General features: G+C 35.3%; 3 protein-coding genes across 5 annotated transcripts; 1 reads left to right on the top strand and 2 right to left on the bottom strand.

Annotated features, from left to right (window-relative positions):
- Positions 1-553: 553 nt before the first annotated feature.
- On the bottom strand, positions 554-7943 carry ccdc137 (coiled-coil domain containing 137). Of its 2 annotated transcripts, none has more exons than XM_015372129.1 (6): positions 7794-7943; positions 7450-7595; positions 7144-7369; positions 5336-5418; positions 3026-3105; positions 554-2935 (listed from the first exon to the last, which is right to left on the bottom strand). In XM_015372129.1, the coding sequence occupies exons 1-6, from the start codon at positions 7862-7864 to the stop codon at positions 2738-2740; spliced, it is 804 nt and encodes a 267-aa protein (XP_015227615.1). In that variant the 5' UTR covers positions 7865-7943; the 3' UTR covers positions 554-2737. The 2 variants fall into 2 exon arrangements, with proteins under 2 accessions (XP_015227615.1, XP_015227614.1); XM_015372128.1 differs by having other exon boundaries at positions 1769-2938.
- A 2801-nt stretch (positions 7944-10744) lies between these two features.
- LOC107083169 (retinal cone rhodopsin-sensitive cGMP 3',5'-cyclic phosphodiesterase subunit gamma-like) lies at positions 10745-12369 on the top strand. Of its 2 annotated transcripts, XM_015372168.1 has the most exons (4): positions 10745-10795; positions 11654-11824; positions 11905-11945; positions 12030-12369. In XM_015372168.1, exons 2-4 carry the CDS (start codon positions 11670-11672, stop codon positions 12104-12106), a joined length of 273 nt encoding a protein of 90 aa, XP_015227654.1. In that variant the 5' UTR covers positions 10745-10795; positions 11654-11669; the 3' UTR covers positions 12107-12369. The 2 variants fall into 2 exon arrangements, with proteins under 2 accessions (XP_015227654.1, XP_015227655.1); XM_015372169.1 differs by lacking the exon at positions 10745-10795 and having other exon boundaries at positions 11579-11824.
- A 1327-nt stretch (positions 12370-13696) lies between these two features.
- tspan10 (tetraspanin 10) lies at positions 13697-15042 on the bottom strand. Its single transcript, XM_015372166.1, has 3 exons — positions 14846-15042; positions 14177-14763; positions 13697-14090 (listed from the first exon to the last, which is right to left on the bottom strand). The coding sequence occupies exons 1-3, from the start codon at positions 14933-14935 to the stop codon at positions 13784-13786; spliced, it is 984 nt and encodes a 327-aa protein (XP_015227652.1). The 5' UTR covers positions 14936-15042; the 3' UTR covers positions 13697-13783.
- Positions 15043-22784: the final 7742 nt, after the last annotated feature.

Below are 22784 nucleotides of genomic sequence, written 5' to 3'. Positions count from 1 at the left end.
GTTTGAGATAGGCTTATAGTTCTGCAGGAGCAGCTTGTCCAAGTTGCTCTTTTCTATAGTGCTTTAATGATTGCTGTTTTTCCCTGACAAAAGGGAAATGTTTATTAATTGAGTAAATCTGATTTTATGATAGGAATAGCTTTCTTTAAGGAAGCTCTGTGTAAAACATCGGGAAGAAGGACGGAGTCAGTGTAAGATTTGTTTTTTTAAGTTTATTTGGTGAAATTTGGAAATTTATGCAAAAATTTTTCTAGTTGAAAACTTTTTTGATCCTGGATGTTATGGATTTAATGATTGCCTTGTTTTTTTTCAGTGTGAAAAATCAGAAATTTTTGGAGGCCCTGAAAGAGTTAAGTTCAGATGCTATAATGACAGGAGGGTTTATTAACTTGTAAACCTTCGCATATAAAGCATGAGCATTATTAATGTAATTTATTGAAATACTGCTTGTTTTGATAAAACCTCATATTTTTTTTTTTTTTTACTAATTCAGTTTTTTCATTATCAAGAAAAGAACCCCACATGGTCTTCAGAGTTGGGGCAAAATACCTGAACTTAAAAAAGCTGAACTGAAAGTAATTGACTCTGTGCAATCAGCCTGGTTTCCTTTGATAGAAAACTGATGGTTTGATTGAATTGTATCTAAAAAGTGTTTTGAGATGACATGTCATGTGAATCTGTCCTATACTGCATATATATAAGCTTGAGTGGAATTAAGCAGCATTCCTATAGCAATCAGCCAGGATGTAGTTTGTAAATTTCATGATTTATCAAAAGACATTTGTTTTTAGCATTTTAAAAATTAAAATCTTGGAAAAATGAATGCAATAACTTGGAGAGACATTGTGTAGGCATTACACAAATTTTTTAAGGATGGTCTCCCAGGTTTATTAATATAACTTTGTTTAGTGATCTATTTTTGCCCCTTTTGGCTTTTCAAATAGCTAAGTCCTGCAAACATTTGATGGGAAGTGTCTGCAAACAAAAGGCTTAATTTAGGGGCGTCCTTATCAAAGCGCATGCTGCAATACATTTTATATAGCCAAAACAGGATTTACATAAATGAGACTAATGTTAAAAATATCGTTCTATCACCTTAGAGATTAGCTTTGGGGAGTGCTCAGCAAATAGTTGTTCTGTCAACACCTCGGTTTAGGGGCGGTTCTAGCCAATCATTGGCCATCCCTAACAGCTGATTTGTTTTTCTCCCAGGGATTTAATTTGATACCCCCGGAACAAGCAGTTCTCCTCTAAGCCTGATGGTGGCAGCATTGATGTTATCATGTGGAATTTCCTACTTTGACATCATTCATAATAATATGCTATAAATAAAGATGACTAATACAGAATATTTGCTTTTAAGCCTTATAGTGGAGAGTGTCTCTGTAGTCACCTATGACTCTTCTCTAAAGAAAGAGTTCAATCCATTTAATGTATTTATTATGTAGAACCATAGATTCATGTAAATGGCACCAATGTATAAATATGTGCATAGCTTTATTAGGAAGGCCCCAAATGAAAATCTGGTCTGTCTTTGGTGATTCGGGAAATCTAAATGTTGTGTGTTCATTCTCCCATTGGCTTATTTTAATCAATATAGATTGACCTAATTATTGTTTTTGCTATGTATCATTTTTCAGCCATCCATCAGTGTGCATTGGCCTTCCTGACCCCCTGTAAAATTTTTCTGGAACCACCAATAATCAGGCAACATGCTGATATAGCAACCTGTGGAAATCCTTTAGCCACTCCAGAAAAAAAAAAAATCTTAGAACCGCCACTGCCTGGGATGTGGATCTGTTCAGCTGTTCCATACAGTGGCTGCTGCCTCTCGTAAAGCTCTCCCCAAGTTTAGGCCGAGTGTCTATTGGTTCTGCCATAAGATTATTTCTTTCCTGCTTAGGTGATTACTACAGGAAAGTGATTGCACAAGAGCTCTCTAAATGTATCAGAAAATGCAGATCACACTTTTGAGACTTTTAATTGTAAGAAACTATTTTAAACAATTTCCCTCCAACTCTTTATAGTCAGCACCACTTTGCTTTTATTTCATATAAAACCAAATGTGAAACCTTCAAGCCTATGAACCCTTTTGAAATGCATTGTAAGCACTTTTTGATTCTAATAAAAAAAAAAAGAAAATGAACAGAAATTTTAAATTCATGCTTGTGGATGTTAGTGACTTTTTATTTTAGGGTACGCCTGCAAGAAACGGTTTCATTGCACACATTTTCCGTTTAAAACAATAAAAAAAAAACATTAGCCAACAAGATTTTTCATTTTTCATCCTCAGAACCAAAATAAAATAAAAAAAGACCCTTCTACTGTTAAAAATGAATTTATTACATGATGCCAACCGGATTTATCAAAAGGTGGATGTTTTGCATTTTAGGGTAATCTCACACAAACACTAATAGGCACTGTAAATGCAAATATGCATTTATGAAAAAACAAACATTCAACACAAATATCCCTTTGATAAATCAGCATAGGACACCTGTGATGTTTTCCATCTATTATACAGCCTCTCCTCTATATGAGTGACCTACTACCATTTAGCTCCTGTTTATGGAAATAGCAGATGAATGCTGTTATTTTACGTGGTGTAAAGTTTTAAATCAAACCTGATTTCTTTAAAAGGTGCAGGAGATCTTTGTATCAGATACAGCATATCAAGGCGTGTTGTATTCCATAACAGAAGCTGGGACTGAGTAAATACACTGATTTAAGTGGCATATCATTCAAGGTTTAAGAGTTTTCCCAGACGGGCATTTCTTGTCTGGTGTTCCTGTTGTTTCTGCTTCTTCAGCAGGCGATACGCCTCCACTGCTCGCTGCCTCTCTTCCTCCATCAGTCTCTGTCTAGCCATTGAGGGCTTTGTTGTAGAGGTTACAGTGTGGCCGAGCAGAGAGTTGAGAAGCAGCTCTTTTGACGCCTTCTTTATAACAGAGGTAGAGAGAAAGGAAGTGAGTTAACTAAAAGGAACTAAAAGCTCCAGCCTGTGTTTAATCTGATGGACGAGTACCTGAGTTTTAACCGGAGCCTTCTTTGGTTTCGTGCTTAGTGATGGCGGGGCCATGGAAACTTCACCAAATGGAACATAATCTAGAAAACCAAACATATTTTAGTGTGTAAAGTTGTACAGGATTTGCATATCAGAAAATGTTTTTTTTTCTAATTCTCAGACTTAGTTTTGAAAACTAAAATCTCATGAAATGTTTGACAGCATCCAGGTTTTTTTCTTTCTTTCTTTTTTGTTCAAAATCAGGTCTGCCACTGAGGATAATCATTTATTTTAGCTTGATTAATTCATCAACACACTTTCAATGAATTTGCTATTTAGAACAACTTGAACTTGAGAAACAAAAATTGCATAGTTTACAAAAAAAATTACGTTTTTGCAAAATAATGACACCTAAGCAAAGCTTTAATCTTTGAAATATAAAACAAATATATAAAGTAACACCTCTAGCATGGCAGAAGCAGACCGAATGAAGCCTTTAATGTTTAATTATTTAAAAAGCCTGACTATACAGGATACTAAACATAATGAGACTGAGCAAAAAATAATCGCACCATGTCTCAGTTCAGCTTTTAGTGCATTTCATAAAAGACCAAAAATATAAACCCTTTATATAAAATATCATAAAAGACTAAAATGACTTGTGTGTATTACTTGTGTGTATTATCAGTTTCTTTGATTTAATTTTGATTGATCATCTATAATATAAAACTGGATCAGAATATGCTGAAATTTATTGTTACCTGTAGAAGTTTGCATATTATCACACATACAGGTCCAATATCAAGCAACGGTGACCTTAAATGTTTATAAACACTATGCATGTAGAAATGTAGAATACAGTAAAAATGTCCAACTTGATAGATTACATTCAGCAGTCTTTTTTTTACTAGGGATGCTCAGAAATGAAAATTCTTGGCTGAAAACGAAAAATTAGAGAACCAAACCCGAAAACGAAAGATGTTAAATATATGAAACAGCACATTTTTTTCCACTAAGATGTGTAATAGCTATTAAAAAAACTCATATTATTGCTAAATCCAAACATTTCAATACATTTAGAAATTATTACCAAAATATTCATTTACAACTGACATTTTTTTTGCTAAGCCCTTTAGATTAGTGGAATCATTGGGAAACGTTCTTGCGTTTTTCAAACATGTCCGCTGCAGGCGGAGTGGCCATGTTTGGTGTTGGTTTGCACTCTTCTTGAACATGGATTTCTATGGCATTTTGTGCCACTGACCTAAGTGCGCAGGGAGACTGATATGTAGCATTCAAACTCGCTCCCGCCTCTGCTGCACACTCAGCCTTTGCTCTCTTCCTCCAGTGCTATACTTCATTCGACAACTTTCCCATGTGCTGGATGTGCAGTTTGTTGCATCATCACAAGTTTCAGCCGCATTGTTTTGGTGTTAAATGTCCACCGGCAACCAAATTTTCACTGCATGCCTATTTTCCCTTTCTGATCATCAGAAGCGCATGGATGTCCACTATTCAAAAGGTTGATGTGTAACATACTTGTTTTGAAATAAGACAGGAACTTTACATATCATTCAAACCATATTTAAATACACGAACAAGCAAACATGTTAACATTACAGAAAACAAAAATCAGAAAACTCCCCTGATTCAGTGCTATTTACAGAAAAAGCTGTAACTTTTCACACAGGTTTAGGAATAATAAAATTAAACATTATTAAATGTAGGAATCAACTAGCATTATAGATGTTAATGTAATGGTAATTGGGCTGGGGGAAATAAAAACAAATGTTTTTGGTGGCACCAAGTTGCCTTAGAAATGGGAAAGATCCATTGACTTTATGCTGTTGAGTATAATGGTAAGTGATTTTACTTGCCTGGAGATTCCATTCTAATAAATAAAGTCAATAATCAATCAATTGGACTCTAATCTGTGTGCTGAAAAAACATGAAAATAATCTTCTATTTAAAACGTATTTAACTATGAACCAGTGTATTTATGGGGCAACAAGCAAAATATAAAAACAGAAGAAATTACAGAAAAATTCACTCGAGTTATGATGCAAAGAAACCTAATGTAGCTTTGAAACCTCTTGAAACCAAAGCATACACAGTATGTAATTATAAGGGTTGGTATGACATGAATAAATACTTTCTAAAAGGTTATTTATGTTCATTCTTGACTAAGACGTTTCTTACTTCTATGGATTCACTCAGACAGAGTCCGTTTGGAAACGTTTGGAAAGTCGATGAGTATTTCACTTCTTCCAAAATGACATTAGGCACCATAATGCATGCACTACACCATAACATAAAACCTGCATTTCTTACCTACAAACATCTCTTTCTCCATTTTATCCTCTTGTTTATCCAGCTTCTTCTGCTGTATCTTGCCCAGTCTCTTTTTATCATACCTGCAGCAAAATAGAGGAAAACAATGAATATGTTTAAGACATTTAAACAGATGAATTTATTTGATTTAAGCAATGTGGGGGAAAAATACTGGCAATATTCTCTAAAGGTGAATAAATCTGACTTAATGTATCAGGGGAAAAACCACAAGGCCTCCCCTGATTATCCAAAACATTCTTCCATACATAAAAAAATAAATCTACTGAAAACATCAAGTGATCATTATTGGTCTATATCATATTTGGCTTAGTGTTTAAGCCAGAGAAATTGATTTGCTGTAACTTAAATTTTCTGTAATGATCTAATCCAAGTTATCTTTACAGGCTGTTTCAAATAGAGAAGCACCGATCAGATACCTGGATCGGATATCAGCTCGGATATTGACTAATTAACTGGATCAGATATCTGTGATTTAATATCAGGGATCCAACCCAGCAAAGTCTACATGGGACTGACATTTTTTTCTTTTAGCTGCTTATTTTTTAAATACACAGTAAAAATCAGTGTTAAAATCATAGGTATAGTGTTAATTAAATATTATGAGTGTTTAATTAACAATACCCAGCAGGAAAATAACACTGCTAGTGTTACTTGTGACATATTTACGTTGTTAGAATGGAGTGTTAACCGTTTGCTGCTTAGTTTAAGCCACAGCCCTCACATAGAGGCTGCAAACAGCATAACCTAATTTTTTGGTTGAAGGAGACGCCAGCTTCTTTTCCAATGTGAAAATGCCTGTTTTATAAAAAAAAAAAAAAACAACAAAAAAAAACCTCAACATCATAGTCAACAACAATGAACCATTTCTTTTGACTACTAAGGACATGAGTTTATTTGAAGAGCAGCTGAGTGCTTTCAAAATAGATAGTGGAGGATGCTTTTGCCGTTATCTTTGTGTCAGACCTGATATCAGCCTTATGACAGTCAGTTTTCAGGTGATAATGATGAAAAAAATGTATATTTTGCCCCGGTGCTGTTATATATGAGCTGAGGATTGTTTGAGTTGTAGACGTGGCTGACCCGGGTTTGAATCCAACCTGTCGTCCTTTCTCACATGTCTTTCCCCATTTACTGCACTCACTTTCCTGTCAGCCCACTGTACAAAAACCAAAACACTAGTGATGTAAATATAATAAATATATTTAGGATAAAAGAAATGGTCTTCAATGTTTTCCAGGCCAAGGACCCCAAAACGGATGGAGAGATGGAGCGGGAACCCCCTAATTATATATATTGTATGAAATTGTGTTATATCAAACTGGTCCTATAGTCACTCTATTACAGATGAGGTCATGTAATGAATGTAATTTCTCCCTGGGATTATTAAAGTATTTCTGATTCTGATTTCTTGTTGTTGGGACAGGTGTTGTGACTGAAATGGTGCCTAGCTTGAAAGAGCTCCTTTGTGTCGCTGAATGTGTGCATTGATGACTGAAAGACATCTTCAATGCTCCATTTATCTGTTTACTACAGTATGTTGAATTCATGTTAATGTGTATTTAAAAAAAAATTTAATTAGTGGAAAAAATTGCATTAAAACAAAAGTCTAATCAACCAAAACTTTCGGGACCCCCATGCAGTATTTCTGTGGACCCCCTGTTAAAGACCCCTGTTCTAGGGGATGGGGAACCTGCTTTCTTTCCACAGCCTCCCCACTCCAACAGGTGAAATCTAAAGGTCTTAAAAGAAGGTCACCTTACTTATAAACATTCACAACACTGACTCACTCTTTCTTCTTCTCAGATTTCCCCTTTTCTGCAGACTTCTCCTGTTTGTCTGCATCAAGCTCGGGTTTTCTCTCAACTTGGTTATTTGTGAGGAAGGAAACATAATTTGTCTCATTCTCCATTCGCCTCAAATAGGCACCAACACTTTCTTTCTTCCCCCTCTTGAAGTGAGGGACAGCGATGTCTCCATCAGAGGCATCTTCTGCTTTAGACTGCACAGCGATGGCTGAAGAGAAAACATTAGATTAAATGCATATATTATTTATGTATACTGTCAGTTATTAGATGATTAGGTTAAATGCTCACCCTTTTTAAGCTTTTTGCTCCCCAGAGATGCGCCTTTCATTCTTTCCTTGCTCTTCATGATCTCTCGCAGCCTGAACGGGATGTGCTGCAGGTGATCCTCCTGTTTGGGTTTCTTTGTTTTGCCATCTCCTTTAAATTTATTCTTGCTGTAATATTACAGTACATTTTATGTTCGCAGTGGTTAAACGTTTGGACAGTCATCTAGTTTTATGTGAACACTGATTTCTATTTTACTTCTGTCTCATCACCAGGATCACTAGACTGAGAGGCTAAAAACAATTAGCTTTCTTTGCTACTTAGCTTGTCCACTGATACTGTTACAAACGTTCATTTCCTGGACTTACCTTGGCTCGTGTCCGGTCTTGCCCGTTTGCTGTTTGGTCTCCTTGGATTTATTTGTTTTATTTTTCCCCATTTTAGATTTTATAGAGCACTTTGTAGCATTTTCACACGTGGGACTGCATGATGTCCCAGACCCCGGAAGCAAATCGACTCAATTCCGAGAAAAAAAATAAAGAGAGCTCACTGTAATATGTTTGTCTGTAAGAAAATGTTAATAACTAAAATCTACTAATAACTTCAATCATTTGTTTAAAGAACATCGGGCAGTAATTATGTAACTCTAACCAATTGGTTCTAGTGGTGCTCTGACAAGATAAGTCAAGAACAAAACAAAAAAATTAATATATGAGTTGGATTCTTGTTGGAATTTTACAATTCCGAAGTGATCCATCTCAACAACAGACGAGCTTTGATGAAAATGCAAAATTATTGCTATGAATGTATCTCACCGCTAGAGGTCAACAAAGCTCCGACTTTTAAAATAAGCGGTCTTTTTTGTTGTCTGGATATTCTTGTTGTAAAACTATTAAGATGTAGGAATATTCTAAAATATAAATAATAAATATAATATAAATATTATATTAGGAAAAACTAAGTAGAAAAGCAAATAAAAAATAAACAGATTGGTTTTAACATATTAAGATGAATTATTTACAAAAGCTATATATTTAGTAATATAATTACTCTATTTTCATAGATTTTTTGTTGTTGATGACAGTGTTTTTAGTGTTATTATCTCTACAAACTAAAATAAACCAAGAGTAAAGTACTATTTTTTGTTGTTGTTTAAAGCTACAGTGTATACTTTTCAGCAACATCTAATGGCCAGATATCAGGGACAATGCTTTTATAAAATAAATTTTGGTTTACATCTAGAAATACTGTATGTCTTTCTACCTCCAGCGCAGACACTGACCAGAGCTCAGTTGTTGTGTCCACATGTAGGCTCCTCTGATCCTCTGTGGTCTGCCTTCCACCTCCTGCAGTTAGCCTCTATACTGTAGGCTACCCTCAGCCTGTCGCTGCCTATTCTTGCTCTTTTTCTCTGGCAGGCTTCTCTAAAGTACCGCGGTCATCCTCAGCCACAGTCTCTCTCCATCATCATTAATGCTCTGTTTTCTATAAGCTTTCTTTTCCACTGTTAACTCTCTGCATTTAACCCATCCCCTTACGGAGCAGTGGGCTGCCATTGTGCGGTGCCCAGGTAGCAGAGTGGGGGTTAAGGGTCTTTAATCAAGGACCCAGAGTGGCAGGCTGTTGGAGTGGTGCTTGAACTCAGAACCTCAGGATTACAAGCGCAAGGCAGGCATTAGTGTGAAGGGTCGTGCCTAAGGACCCACATTGGCAGCTCATTCCCCCAGCTGGGATACAAACCCAGGATTCATGTTTGCAGGGTGGGCTGCTTACCACTTTAGCTAGCCAGCCACTATTTTTTGTTTTTTATAGTTGTTTTGTAAGGCTGCCAGCTAATGTGTGGTGCCAGGGGAGCAGTCTGGGGTTAAGGGTCTGGCTCAAGGACCCTGGGTGGCAACCTGTGGGGCTGGAACTCAGAACCTCAGGATTCCAAGGTCTATGCACTAACCTAGACTGTCCTGCTTTAAACCTCTGCAGTGAACTTCTATAACTAGCCTGGGTCAGTTGTAGACTCTCCACCGCGTTCAGTGCTCTGTTTGACTGGGGCAGGCTTTTCTTATCCACAGCTGTGCTCCTCAACTCTCCTCCTGAGTTAGAGGGGGACAGGCTGGCTGCTTCCCGGCTATGGAACTCTCTCAGCCGGTGTTCTCTCACTGATTTCCTGCTGCTGCTGTCTGAGCAACAGAACGTTGTTCCCCTTTCCTCTGTTGTCCGGGTGGTTTGTCTCCCCTTTTTGCCACTCTTACCAAAACAAACATGGACCAAGCACAGAGAAAGTAGCTTAGATTATTTTATAAATACTATTTTTATTAGTCTGTGTAGGATAGAGATTTTGCATAGGCCTAACTTGCCAGAGTCACAATCGAGTGTAATGGTGATCTCTAGTTTCTAGTTTTTCAACTCTGCACTGCTATAGTGTAAAGATGTCTGCCTCCATATAAACCCCATGTAATCATAAACAGCAATATCTAAAACAAAGCAGACATAAAGCTTGAGACTTCCAGTTTATAGATAATAAATAACATACTCATGTATAATATTTTAGATTTTTTATATTAGTAAATTCCTAAAATTAGTACACACTCTAGCATCAAGTGGTTGTTATATCTGTCTTAAATTTATTTTTTTAATTATAAAAGCATAATTGTGTTGTTAATTTTTAGGTAACTATTAGCAGGTATCAAACGTATAATTTTGTGAAATTTCACTTTTTGGTGCAAAAGTTTGTTCCATCAGTGTATTTGAGAAAAGGTAAGGAAATGTTATTACCAATATTTGTTTCCCACTCTAGTACTGCATATATGCAGTATACTGTCTGTGCATGTGTTTGACTCCAGATTAAGGAACCTGTAGCCCATCACATGAATGGACCACACATGTGTTTAGCTGTGTGTCAGGGAGGATGGATTGGATTATCATGTATAATGCAACTCAATCTGTAAGACTGCTGATGAAAGTGCAATACCCAGAGATCACACTTGCCTGTTCTTGACGTGGGCTGTTGTGTAATCTTAGAGGAGTGATGTGACCATAATCATCATAGCATATATGCATACATAATTAAGCTTCTGGGAGGTTGTGGAAATCTCCAAATCATATAAACTGTTGTTAAATATGTTTTTTGTATCTGTCTCTGCTGTTAAGAGTCTGTCAGGAACATACATGATGTCCTTAAATGCCCCCCTGCCTCGTCCAATGCTCTGTTACCATATCCAATACAAATGACGTGTATACATTTTATTGGCTGATGTAATCTTAATCTCATCAGAATCTGAACTCTTTAAAAGGACAGAGCGAAGCAGCAGTCACTGTTTGGCATAAAGGGAAATTTCTACGGCATAAACAGGGAAAATTAATAGGAGCACAAGTGGTGAGTATTTAAAATTGAAGCTTTTAACTGTTTTTTGTGAGCAATCTTCTTTTTAGACATTGGTTAATATGTTATATATCTTCAAAATTGTATGATTGTATAATTTCAATTGTAAATTTGTTGACTTGTTGACTTTTCTGGTATTTCTTTTAATATATTGTGGCATTACTCTTTTCAATTAGAATTAAGTTGATTTCCTAACAGTCAATTTTCCCCTGAAGGAAAATTTCCTCTATGCTATAGTAAAACATGTTAAACATCTCAAAGCATAAGATTTTAAAATTAATTTTGCTTACCCAAAACAACATTTTCTCCAAAAATGTTCTGTTTGAAACAGTTTTTACACAAGTAATGGTTGATAATGTGGTAGACATAGAATGTCATAAATAAGGTTTAAGAATTGTATTACCTTGATTCATATTTATTATTTCCTTTAGTCCATAGTATTGATTACATTTGATTAATTATTTGTTATCAAGAAAAGTCTTAGAGGAACATTTTAGTGGTGATATTTCTGCAATTTCAAGCTAGTTTTTGCACAAAACTTTCTCTCTGAAAACTTTTTGCTTTTTTAGGTGTTGTTACATCTGGGTTTAGCAGCAAATTCAGCATGTCCTCAGAGTAATCTGATTATGAGGGATCTTAGTTATCATCTAGTGTAGATTAAGTGGGTGACCATCCGATTATAGGAGCCTCTGCAGCCTGCAAATAAGTACATTGCCTTAATTGTTTTGCAGTTTTAAATGGAAAGTAATATGGATAATTCTAGCTCAAATAAGCTCTATAGAGATGTTTATCTATTGTTTTCTTTCTCCATTGTTATTTCCTTTGGGTGATATTACATCTCTCCCAAATCAGTTCAAGTAACAGAGGCATGAATCTGGACATAGCCAAACCAGACGCAAAGACTGGTGGCAAAGCCCCCCTCAGAGCCACAGCTCCTGGTTCCCCACGGAAGGCCCCACCCAAGTTCAAACAGAGAAACACTCGTCAATTCAAGAGCAAACCCCCTAAGAGAGGAGTTATTGGGTAAGACCTCTTATTCTCATATTTGTTTACAAATGTTGATGGCAACCAAATAAAAGTAATGCAATTCTGATTATCACCAGCTTTGGAGAAGATATTCCAGGAATGGAGGGACTTGGCACTGGTGAGCACAATAAAAGCTTTTTACTCGTATTTAACGACCACCTGTTTTTATTGCTTTAATTTATCGTAACTAATTCCCTTTCAGATATCACTGTGATCTGCCCCTGGGAGGCGTACCGCCATCTAGAGCTACATGAGCTCGCTCAGTACGGCATCATTTGAGTCTTCAACATATAAACACCTTTCCTCTCTCAAAGGAAACTATTGTAAAAAGGATATTTAGAAATTAATCAAAGTAAAATTTTTTTGCTACTTCTGAAAGGCAAATGTTAGAATTATATTAGGACATCATGTAATATGTGTCTGGCATATTTTGGTGTTTTTTTGTGTGTCAAATATATTATATGAGACTTTCAAGCTGCCATTTCTACACCCTTAAACTATATTGCTGTTCTTGCATTATACCAGCACAATGTTTTTTTGTACTGAACTCAAAATAAAGCTTAAACTTTTTAAAACATTGATCAGGTTTGTTTTCTTATTGTCACAATGCCATAAAAAGTCAAATCTAAGATATTTTTTTGTAATGTTGTGTAGTTTCGTTTACCTAAACACTTAGAATAATTAAATCTCTTGATAAAACACATTTATGTTAGACTGTTTTACATTAAGTTTTGAAACTCTGTTTATGCAATCAGAGGCTATATAATTAGTGATAAAATTTGGAGTATTTGTATTAGGGCTGAAACAATCGGATTAATCTATTATTGAAATAACTGTCAACTAATTTAATAACTGATTAATCGCTAACTGTATTATAGAGACTAAAACTAGTCTTTAGGTGACAGAGCAACACACTCAGAGCAGTAATTACCGTATATCAAAATTGTAAAAAAAACATATAAAAGTTTTGTATTTAAGATAAAAAAAATTGCTTTTTGTCTGCCAGTATGCTCTATCCAGAACTCCTCAAGTGAAAAAAGTTTAAGTTTCACCTGGTTTAATTTCGTAAAAATTCTTCTTTAATGAACCTTTGGCAATCGATTATTAATTAATTAACTGAAAAAAAAAAAATTATCGACAGATTAGCTATAGCAAATTAATCGTTAGTAGAGGCCCTAATTTGCATATTGTGCTGGTGAATCATATCCATGCTGTAAATTAGTCTTAAAAAAGTGAAAGATATAAACAAACAAACTATGAGGCAAAACAAATATTTGATCTTAAAGTTTAAATGAATCCATTAATCTGGTCTGCTTGGCACATTTCAAATAGCAAGGGCAAAAAAGTTGTAAAATCTAAAGCTCAACAAGAATCTTGCGCCACATAACTGCATGGTTGGATGCCTTGAGACTGTCATTTATAGTTTTTTGAGACATTGCTTTGCCAAACAAAGCGAGTGCCTAAGTGTCAACGAAGAGACGGACAGATTCTAATACAGCGTCTGAATGAGAAAGCTGTAAAAAAGCAACAGAAAACTCCTCCACGACCACATGGCTTCACAATGACTTGGCAGGGTCGAAGGGTTCCAACTTTAGTGGTTAGAAGATCCCATACTGGGGATGTTTTCTTTATGCTGCACAAAATGGTGGAGGCTTCATCTATCTGGATCTGTTTTTCTGCTACAAAACAATGTAGCATGCATGACTGAAGACATTCATCTTTGATTTGATTGACTTTGCCCACAGGACATTGCTGCTCTCAACAACTCAAATTTTTTTTTCTTTCTTTTATGCCCTCCTGCAAGATTTCTATAATCTATTAGTATTGAAATGAATTTTCTTAGTTTAAAATATATTTTTTTTTGCAAATTAATTTATTAGTGATCAAGTCCAAATCAAAAAACATAAAAACAAACCAAACAGCCATGCCTCTTTTTAGCTACATAATGTATTTATATTATACATTAACTTTATGCCAGCGGATGCTTTCCGTCAGTCTTCTGGTGATCAGCACAGTAAGAATCTGAACTCCAACAACAACCACTCCGATGGTCCCGATCAGGCCCTCATGCTGCTCAATCCAACGAGAGATTCCACCGAGGCAGCCCCCTAAGAAGATCACGCTTTGAGCAGTGAACTCGTCCATGAGCTGGACTCCAACGCCACACTGTGAGTTCCACACCGTGCCGTTCTCAAACGGGTCCAAGCAACACGTTGCAGGGACACCACAAGCCAGCACTCCTGGAGCTGAGCAGTTGTAATACCTATAAAAAAAGCAACATTTTTTAAGTTGATGCTCAATTCTGGATTGACTGATATAAAAAATAAGTTTACCTCACATTTTACTCACATGTTAATCTCCCAATCCCGGAATGTATCCGCCCCACAGCACTGCAGACTCAACTGGATTTCATCTGTGATGAATTGAAGGTCCAGATCATCTTGATAGCGTGTCATGGCAGCTAATATCCCCGACCGCAGGTACCCTTCGATTTGGTCCTGCATGCTGTAAGCCACGATCACAAACAGCACCTGGATTGTGATGAGCACCAGCACGATCCAAGAGAACAGCTTCAGCAAGCAGCAGTTCTCTCTTAAGGCACCAACACAGCCAGTCAGACAGAGAAAAGTGAGCAGCAAGCCTAGAGTCAAAAGTATCAGCATTGGATCCGTGCCGATACTTCCAATCTTCTCTAGGGCGAGTGATTCTTTGCTGACAAGCCCCCAGATCCCCAAACCAATAACCACCAGGCCCAAAACTGTAAATACTAGGTTACACAGGAACAGTAAGTATTTTAGGAAATAATCCATCAAAGAATAACTGTAATGAGGGCGGATTCTTGTGGGAATGCAAGGATCCTCATCGCTGCGAGTCCCTGGTGGAATTTCCCTGTCAACATGGCCGAGCTCCTCATCCTCCACTTTTGCAGCACCTGACTTGAGACAGAAATATAGGTTTTAAAAGGGCTAAAGCTGAGAAAAGCACAGCATTTATAAAAAATAAGATTAAAAGACCTACCTTTGGTATGAGGGGGCTGGACTCATTCTGCCCATCATCCCTCCTAGACCAGGGCCATGGAAAGTTCTTTATGGGTAAATATTGCCGCATATTGTCATCCAGTAGGAGACAACAGGCCCAGTGCTTTGAATTCCTTTGAGAAGCTCAAGTTGAAAGTGAATGCAAAAATTTGCTGCAGCTGAGAAACCAGTGTGATGATGCTGAGTGACCCTGCTGTGTTTAGCGTCAGAGGGCTGTGAGGCAGGGCCTTTTTTTCATCATGTGATAGTCACAATGAGGGGATTAGACAGCTATCAGAGCCTAAATACAAGGAGCTTTTCATGTAAGGTTTTTGCAAAAATGAATGACCTGAACAGAGAAAATGGAACGGTCAGAGACAAGATGTGTTTTCAAGACACAAGGAAACAGTTTATATGAAGTAATAAAACAAAACTAGTCATACAGTAACTTTTACAGCAGGTGGTTTTATTTTCCGTTTATTTCCAGAAAAGATTTATTCATATATTCATAACCATAATTTTTTTTTTCTTATAGTTTTGCCTAATGCAAAACAAATGTATTTCATGTGGATGTAATAAACCAATACAAATCAGTAGCCTACATGGTTGTGATGTGGAAGGCAAATTATATTTCCATAGTAAGTAGAACATTTTTCTGCAATAAGAGCTTACTCTGGTAATGTATGTCTCCACCAACTTTGATAGTGAAACTTTTCTTACTTAAAATATTGCTCAGATTCAAGTCATTTGCTTCGGTCCAAACCATTTCATTGTGGTTCTGACACCATCAGTGGCTGACTAAATACTTTTCTCTCACTGTCTAACAAATATCTTAATTTAACCTATAAAACTATCTGTAAATGTAAATTTGAAAAGAGGAAAAAGATCATTTTTGATGAAAGGAACAAAAAAGAACATGATTTATGTGATATGTATCTGAGATTTCTTCCCTCTTCTCTGATATTACTTTCCTTAATAAGCTGAAACAACACAGGGAAAAATCTGGAATTTTCTTTTTTAATTCAAAACACGTGTAAAGCTTTCTCTCCTTTTTCCTATATTACTGTCAGCAGAGAAGCTGGAATGAAAAACAAAACTTCCAGTACTTTTTTTTTTAGATTTGAAAGACAGACATGGCGTTTTAAACATTTAACAGCCAGAGAAGCTTAAAAAACAAATCCTAAATCCATATAACCGTGATAAAGGAAAAGTAACACAAGATTGTAATCCAGTAACAATCACAACATCAGAGTTTATGAATGGGGAGATTTTTTTTTTTTATGTATAACTGTGTTGTATGGTTATGTCTGCACTGATGGAGCATTTTTTTTAGGATATTAGAACAAACCTTCTATAAATTGACTTTAATTATATTCATCACTGAATAATTCCCAAAGAGTAATTCAGTTCTGGTACAGCCTGTCCAGAGTTGGCAAAAGCTTCCATAAGGCATTGAAGAGAGGTTCTTAAGAAGCCGAGTCTTTAAATGGGACCATTAGATATTAGTAAATAGTAAATAAATACTTTTTTCTTTTTTACATAGTGGCACTTATTCATTATTAATGACTAAAATAGATAATAATCCAAAAATAAAAGTTTTTATGCTATGTTAATTTTAGTCCCATGATCTGATATTCCTACATCATACACTAAGCAGCTGCAGATTTCCTGTCTATGGGTTTAACATTGGTACAATAATCCAGACTGCTGTCGGTTCAACACCTTTTTAGCAGATTTAATCTTCTGAATTCATTTATCACATCAACTGTTTGCAGATTTCAGTGATTTCCACAGATCTAGTAACGAATGATAATTTGAAGGAGAACTTTTTTCTGCAAAGTAGCAAACATTTTAAATACAAAAAAGAAAACTTGTTCAACTGATTTAAATTTTCCTACCTCTTGAGTCCTGCTTAAATTCTCCACATGGAAACTTCTAGATGCATTTAGGCTTAGAAGAACAAAAGCTTCAAAAATAAAAAAGATCACCATCTACATAATCTTGAATTTGTATGGATGGATAAAGGTTCCTCTTCTCCTGTCAAACTAAATGTCATCCTTATATTTTCATATAAAATGTCAAACTAAATCAACTCGTGGAATAAATCATTCAGCAGCTTGCTTCAATAAGCAATAGAAGCAATTTATTGATGAGAAAAGTTCTTCAACGTTGATTCATTCCCCTTTAATTCTCTCTTAAAGATGAATGGAACCTTTAAACTGACTTTCTGCTGAAATCAATAATCATTTTTCATTTCCCGCATTCTCTTCAGGGCGTTTGAGTCAGTAGGTTTCGATAACCTCTGGCTGCTACACAGACTAATTTTGGCTGGTGCTGTCAGCCCAGATGGTTAACAGATTGGATTACAGTAGAGGGTAAGAATGTTATCTTGGAGCCATAGTGCTACATCAAACACCCCTGCTGGATCAGAGCCCACAGGGGGCGTCGCTGCCACCAAACTGGACTCTGCTGATTGATGAGTAGATAATGTATCTATCAATATGTATATATTAGTGATTTAGAGGACCATTTGAGAACATCTAAATAATTTTTTTAATCTAGCTGTGGGAACACATGCTAAAATATTAGATTGTGTCACCGCCCTTCATCACTGACGTGGAGAAGAGCAGGTGGAGTAAAGGCTCAGAGAGATTGGAGGCAGTCAGAAGAGAGCTTATATTCTATTTGTGTCATTCCTGAATGATTTTACCCCGTCTTTGGCTGATTTAACTTTTAGAGACCTTTGGATCTACATCACCAAGGTAAAATTCAAATAGAAACAAATTATTTTAACCTTCATGCCTCTAAAGCTAAACAAGCATAGAGTATTTGATGATTTAACCTTTAAATACAACTTTGAAATTGGCTTAATTTCAAGTTATTTCTATAAAAAAATGTATGAAGTTAGTGTTTTTTCTTTCTTCTAAGTCTGTATTTTCTGCTTTAAAAAGTAGCAATGGGGCTGAAGGTTTTGGCTCTTTTCTGCATGCTGTCAGCATCTGGAGCTCAGAGATGGAAACAGGAAACCTCCCGATGGGATCCTGAAGGTCTGGAATAACCTTGTGTTTCTGTCATTAATGTTTAAAATGCCTTAAATCCACACATTAACATGTGTTTATGTGTTCAGAAGAACACACCAGCAGTAAGACCTGCTCCAACCTCACCCAGGTACTGGATAACTGGAAGTTTGCTATCGTAACCCAAGTGAAACAGCTTCTTATCAATGACCATGCCTCTGTTCTCCCCGAATACACCAGGTGAATCCCTCTCTACCTCTGTAGTGATGCTACAAGCTCTAATAGATCAGGTCTGAAGCCTGTAGGAAATGAGAACCATCCATAAAGACAGTCAACACATTGCTGGTCGTCTTACAACATTTGAAGATTATGTAACATGTCCCTGGTTTTTAAATGATCTCACTGCCGTGACTGAGCCAAAGGAAATGAGGGAAATGTTTCAGCCACATGTTCTGCTAAATCTGATGTTTCTAAAACTCTCCAAGTCATTCCTCCAGAGACCGGGATTATAACTGACTAAATGACTTGTGATTATCGTTAAGTAAAAGTTGTAGATCAACTGCCATGAATTTAAGATCCATTTAGTACAACTTTGTTTTGAATTATTATGATCTAAAGAGACGTTTGATCTTTGCTCTGTGATTCCAAAGTTTCTGCTGATTGTGCATCTGTTTCTGCTTAACAACATGTTATGATTTACAGTCTGTTTCTGTTTTGTTTCAACTGGTATTTTCTTATTTCCCTGTGTCGTTTGAGGTGTTGCAGAGCCAATTTTTTTATAAACCTTATTGAAATGGTAAGATGATTTTAATTATGATGTGTCTGTGTGTGGCTTTAGGATTCAGCCTCTGTCTGAGGCTGTGGGAGATCTCTACCATCAGTTTAACTCTCTAAAAGATGAGCTGGGGAAGCTCACCTTTAAGTTTGATGGACTGGAGGCTTTTGTGGATGAGCTGAAAGAGGGAAGGTTCACTGTACCTAAGCGGCCGATGTTAAGGATTCCTCCCAGCTTTGGTCTGAAGTCTCCACTGGGTGCACAGAGGAGGGCTCCTGATAGGAGGATCATCAGTCAGCAGACATTGGTCAGAGCCAGGAGAAGAGGCACATAGAGACAATTCCAACATTTTCTATATCATTATAGCTAGAGGAATTACATAACATAAGCTATTCTTGGCTAATCACTAATGACATAATATTTGAATCATATAATTTATATGTTTCCTTTTTTATACTCTCCCACAAGATGGCACCATTCTCCCAGTTTTTTTTTTTTGTTATTCTGTTTCTTTTTAAGAATCAGAATTACTTTATTAATCACTTGCATTTCCTGTAATTTGTTAGAATATAAACACAAAGGATGCGTCATGTGCATGTGATCAGTAATTAGAAATCTGCATTTCTTAAACACAGAATATAAGCATCAAACTATGCATGCAGGCGACGTAAAACCACACATCTGCAAATGTTTATACTTATAACAGCAAGTGAAGAGCATTAAGCCCATGTGTCCTATATCCAAGAAAGGGAGTTCAGTGCATCACACAAGAGGTGAATAATGATAAACATGTTCCTGTAAGGCAGCTTTTAAAATTACATTTATTTGGAAAAGGACACAACATTTTAACACAGTTTACATTTAAGTTTGTTCTACATTTTTATTCTGTACTCAGTATTTAGAACTGTCATCGGTTTGTGCTCAATGTTTCTCCTTGAACAATAATTAAAAACCTGCAATGGCAAATGATGTGGTGCTCAACAGTGCAATCATACACATAAAAGACAATTTTTTCAAGAAATACTTCAGATTTGAGCTTTTTATACCAAATTCAATTCAGATTCCTTTTTAAGTGGTGCTCCTGCTGCCTCACTTTCATATTTTAGCTTGTAAAGAAAGATAATAAAAATTAGTTGATAGTGTAACAATGTTATTATTATTTTTTTTACTTACCTTTATCCTTTTTTTTTTTATAGTGCCAATTCAAATAAATTAGCAGCAACTAAAAATACCACAGAGGGAGAAGCAATAATGCAAAATAAGTAAACAAAAAAAAAACTAATTATGAATATTGAAATATATATAAAAGTAAACAAATGGGATTTTTAACAGTTTGACTTTTGGGGTTTTTGTTTTATTAAATCAGTTGAATGTTTTTAAAAATATATATATAACCCAATGGTTATATATAAAATAAATTTTTATTTTGTATCTACAAATAAGATAAATTTTGATAATTTAGCTAATTTGATAAATTTTACTTTTTTCAATAGCATTACGGGTGTGCTTTATCTGTCCCATCTGGTAGAGCAATTTGACAAAGATTTTGAATTAGTAGATCACATAGCTATGGAAGATAAACATTTTTTTTATATTTAAAATTAATTTATTTTAAAAAATGTAAATATAAAAAAAACTTAAAATGGATAAAAGGATGTGCCTCAGCTGTCCTATCTAATAGAAGACTTTGACAAAGATGTTGAGTGAGTGGGTCACATAGCCAAGAAGCTTTTAAAGAAAAGCAATATATTTTGCCAATAAATAAATAAAATATAGAATAAGAGTTGATAATCAAATAAAATGTATAATTTTAATTCACACAATCTAGTAGCACGATTTAGTTGGTCACAATACTAGGCATATATATATTTTTGTTTATCATGAGTGTTTGGTTTTGAAAATTTGTTGATGGACCCAAAATGAACCACCCCGCAAGAGGCAGCAACCAGAGAAGGGCTGGCTGAAGTCTGAGCTCCTGAATCGTATTGACAGTGAGAGAAGTGCCGCTTACTCCGGGGAGATTGTACATCCGACATTCCACCATCAAACTGCTGCATCTTCACCTCATGGCGTGCCCCTAGCCTGGAGATCAAGTCTGACTTTGGTATTCATTTAGTGTTTTTATCGAGCAAAAGAAAATCTTTATCAAATGAATGATTTTTTTTTTCATTTCAGTTTTTTTCTCCCTAATCTGCAGTTTTTTCTATGTAAAAGATGAAGTCAGGTTTCAGAAAAGACAGTTCCTAAGATATAAAATCAGACCTGAATAAATTATAAGTCATAAGATGACATTAAAGCTAATTTATGACATAAAGAATTAAACTTCAAAAATTACATTAAAAACATGTGCAATATTCATGGTAATTATTTATTTACATGCCAGCATCATGTTAGACACTTCCATTATAACCTCCTCTTCTCTTTCACCAACAAATAACGGTTTGCTTATACTGAGTGACTGATGATGGCTTATTAAAGAAATGCATTTTAGCTGCTTCACAGAAAGATGAAACTTTCTCATTTATAAGAATATATAAAATAGAAAGGAAGTCTGCAGCTGCATCCTGTGATGACAGAGAGGGAGATAAAGACAGGTGATGCTTCACTGGCAGAGGATGAGAATTCAGAATGATCTGTTCTCATTTTTAAAAGGCTTTTATAAAGGATTGATTCACAAAAAAATAAATAAATAAATAGAAAACTAAAGGTTTTTCTGTGTCCAAGTTATGTTAAAGAAAGAAAAAAATTATAGTTTGCAATAAAGTTAAATATTTAGCTGCCAAACACAGAATGCCAATTCTTCCAAGCATAGAGTAGAAACTTCCAACTTATTTGGGCTTTTTAATAATTCATTTTAGGGAGTTTCATTCATTACCAAGAAGCCTGCAAAGGTGTCCACTAAAAGAAGAACTACAGAGAAGAGATGTGACACTTCGCTGACTGAGGATTAAAAAAGAAAACCAAGTTTCACTTCTTTATCTCTTTTTCAGGCGTTTCTCACTTTCAAATACCAGAAACCATCAATGTTTTTGCACTGTAACGCTATAACTTTAGGAACTGACTAGTATTTAGAGCATTACAATGTATTTTTGTTTTTCAGCACTTCTTTCTCTTAAAACAAAAAATCAAAAAGACCTAAATTCCATTTTTTTTTTATTCTACCATTTTGGGCAGGATAAAGCAAACTGCTGTATTCTGGTACAGCTTCCCTCCTAAAAAATTACACGCATAAATTTGTCATAGTATTTTCTTTTCATTTGGTAGAAAAAAGTTCTGATTTTAATTATTTACACATTTTGTTTTCTTTTAAACAGGTCAAACAGCTTATAAATTTTTTTTATTAAAATTGTTGCTAAAGGATGAATTCCAAAGCAGCTGATGAATCGACATTTTTAACTTAAGGAGATAAATATTTAAATGGAACTTCACTGCATTAATAATTTAAATTTTATTTATTATTTTCTATACCTCAGACAGAAACAACACTTAATTTAGGCTACCATTAAAAAAAAAAAAAAAAAAAAAGATTAATCATGAGAACCAATGAAACTGATTTTCAGTCCTATCTATATCTCCCTCACTGTTCTCACAGGATGCAGCTGCAGACCTTTACTCTATATTTATACATTCATGTAAATGAGGAGCTCCAGTTTGGCCTGTCTTGGGACCTGCAAACGGTTTTTACTTCTTACAATTAATGAAGCATTAATAATTCAGTTAAAATAAACTCTCTTTGGATAAAGTTTTAATGTAATGTTCATAAATAATATGTGTGCATATCACTTGTGATAAGGGTAATTTTTTGTTAGTTTCAAACGTTTCTTTAACAGCCTGCTCTATTTTAATGTGAACTTATGATTCATTAAGCTTGAACTTGCCAATAAAAAAAACAATATCTCAGGAATTGTTTCTTCTAAAACTTTTTTTTCATTATCAATATATAAGAAGAATAAAAGCAGAGGAGGTCTTCAAATATATGCTGCAGAAGGAGAGGTGGAGAGAAGAAAAAGCTATGCTTTTCCGAATGAAAAAAATGAACTGTTTTCCTTTTTATCAGACTTTTAACAACTTTAAAATACACTATTCTTATCTTCTATTTTGTATCTACATATTTCTTATTTTAAATTGTATGAAAGAATAAAGTTTGA

This window comes from Cyprinodon variegatus, unplaced genomic scaffold, assembly GCF_000732505.1.
Source record: "Cyprinodon variegatus isolate N-32 unplaced genomic scaffold, C_variegatus-1.0 Scaffold69, whole genome shotgun sequence".
Classification (NCBI taxonomy): Eukaryota; Metazoa; Chordata; class Actinopteri; order Cyprinodontiformes; family Cyprinodontidae; genus Cyprinodon; species Cyprinodon variegatus.
The sequence above is the reverse complement of the archived record's forward strand: the minus strand, read 5'-3'. Positions and strand labels throughout refer to the sequence as shown.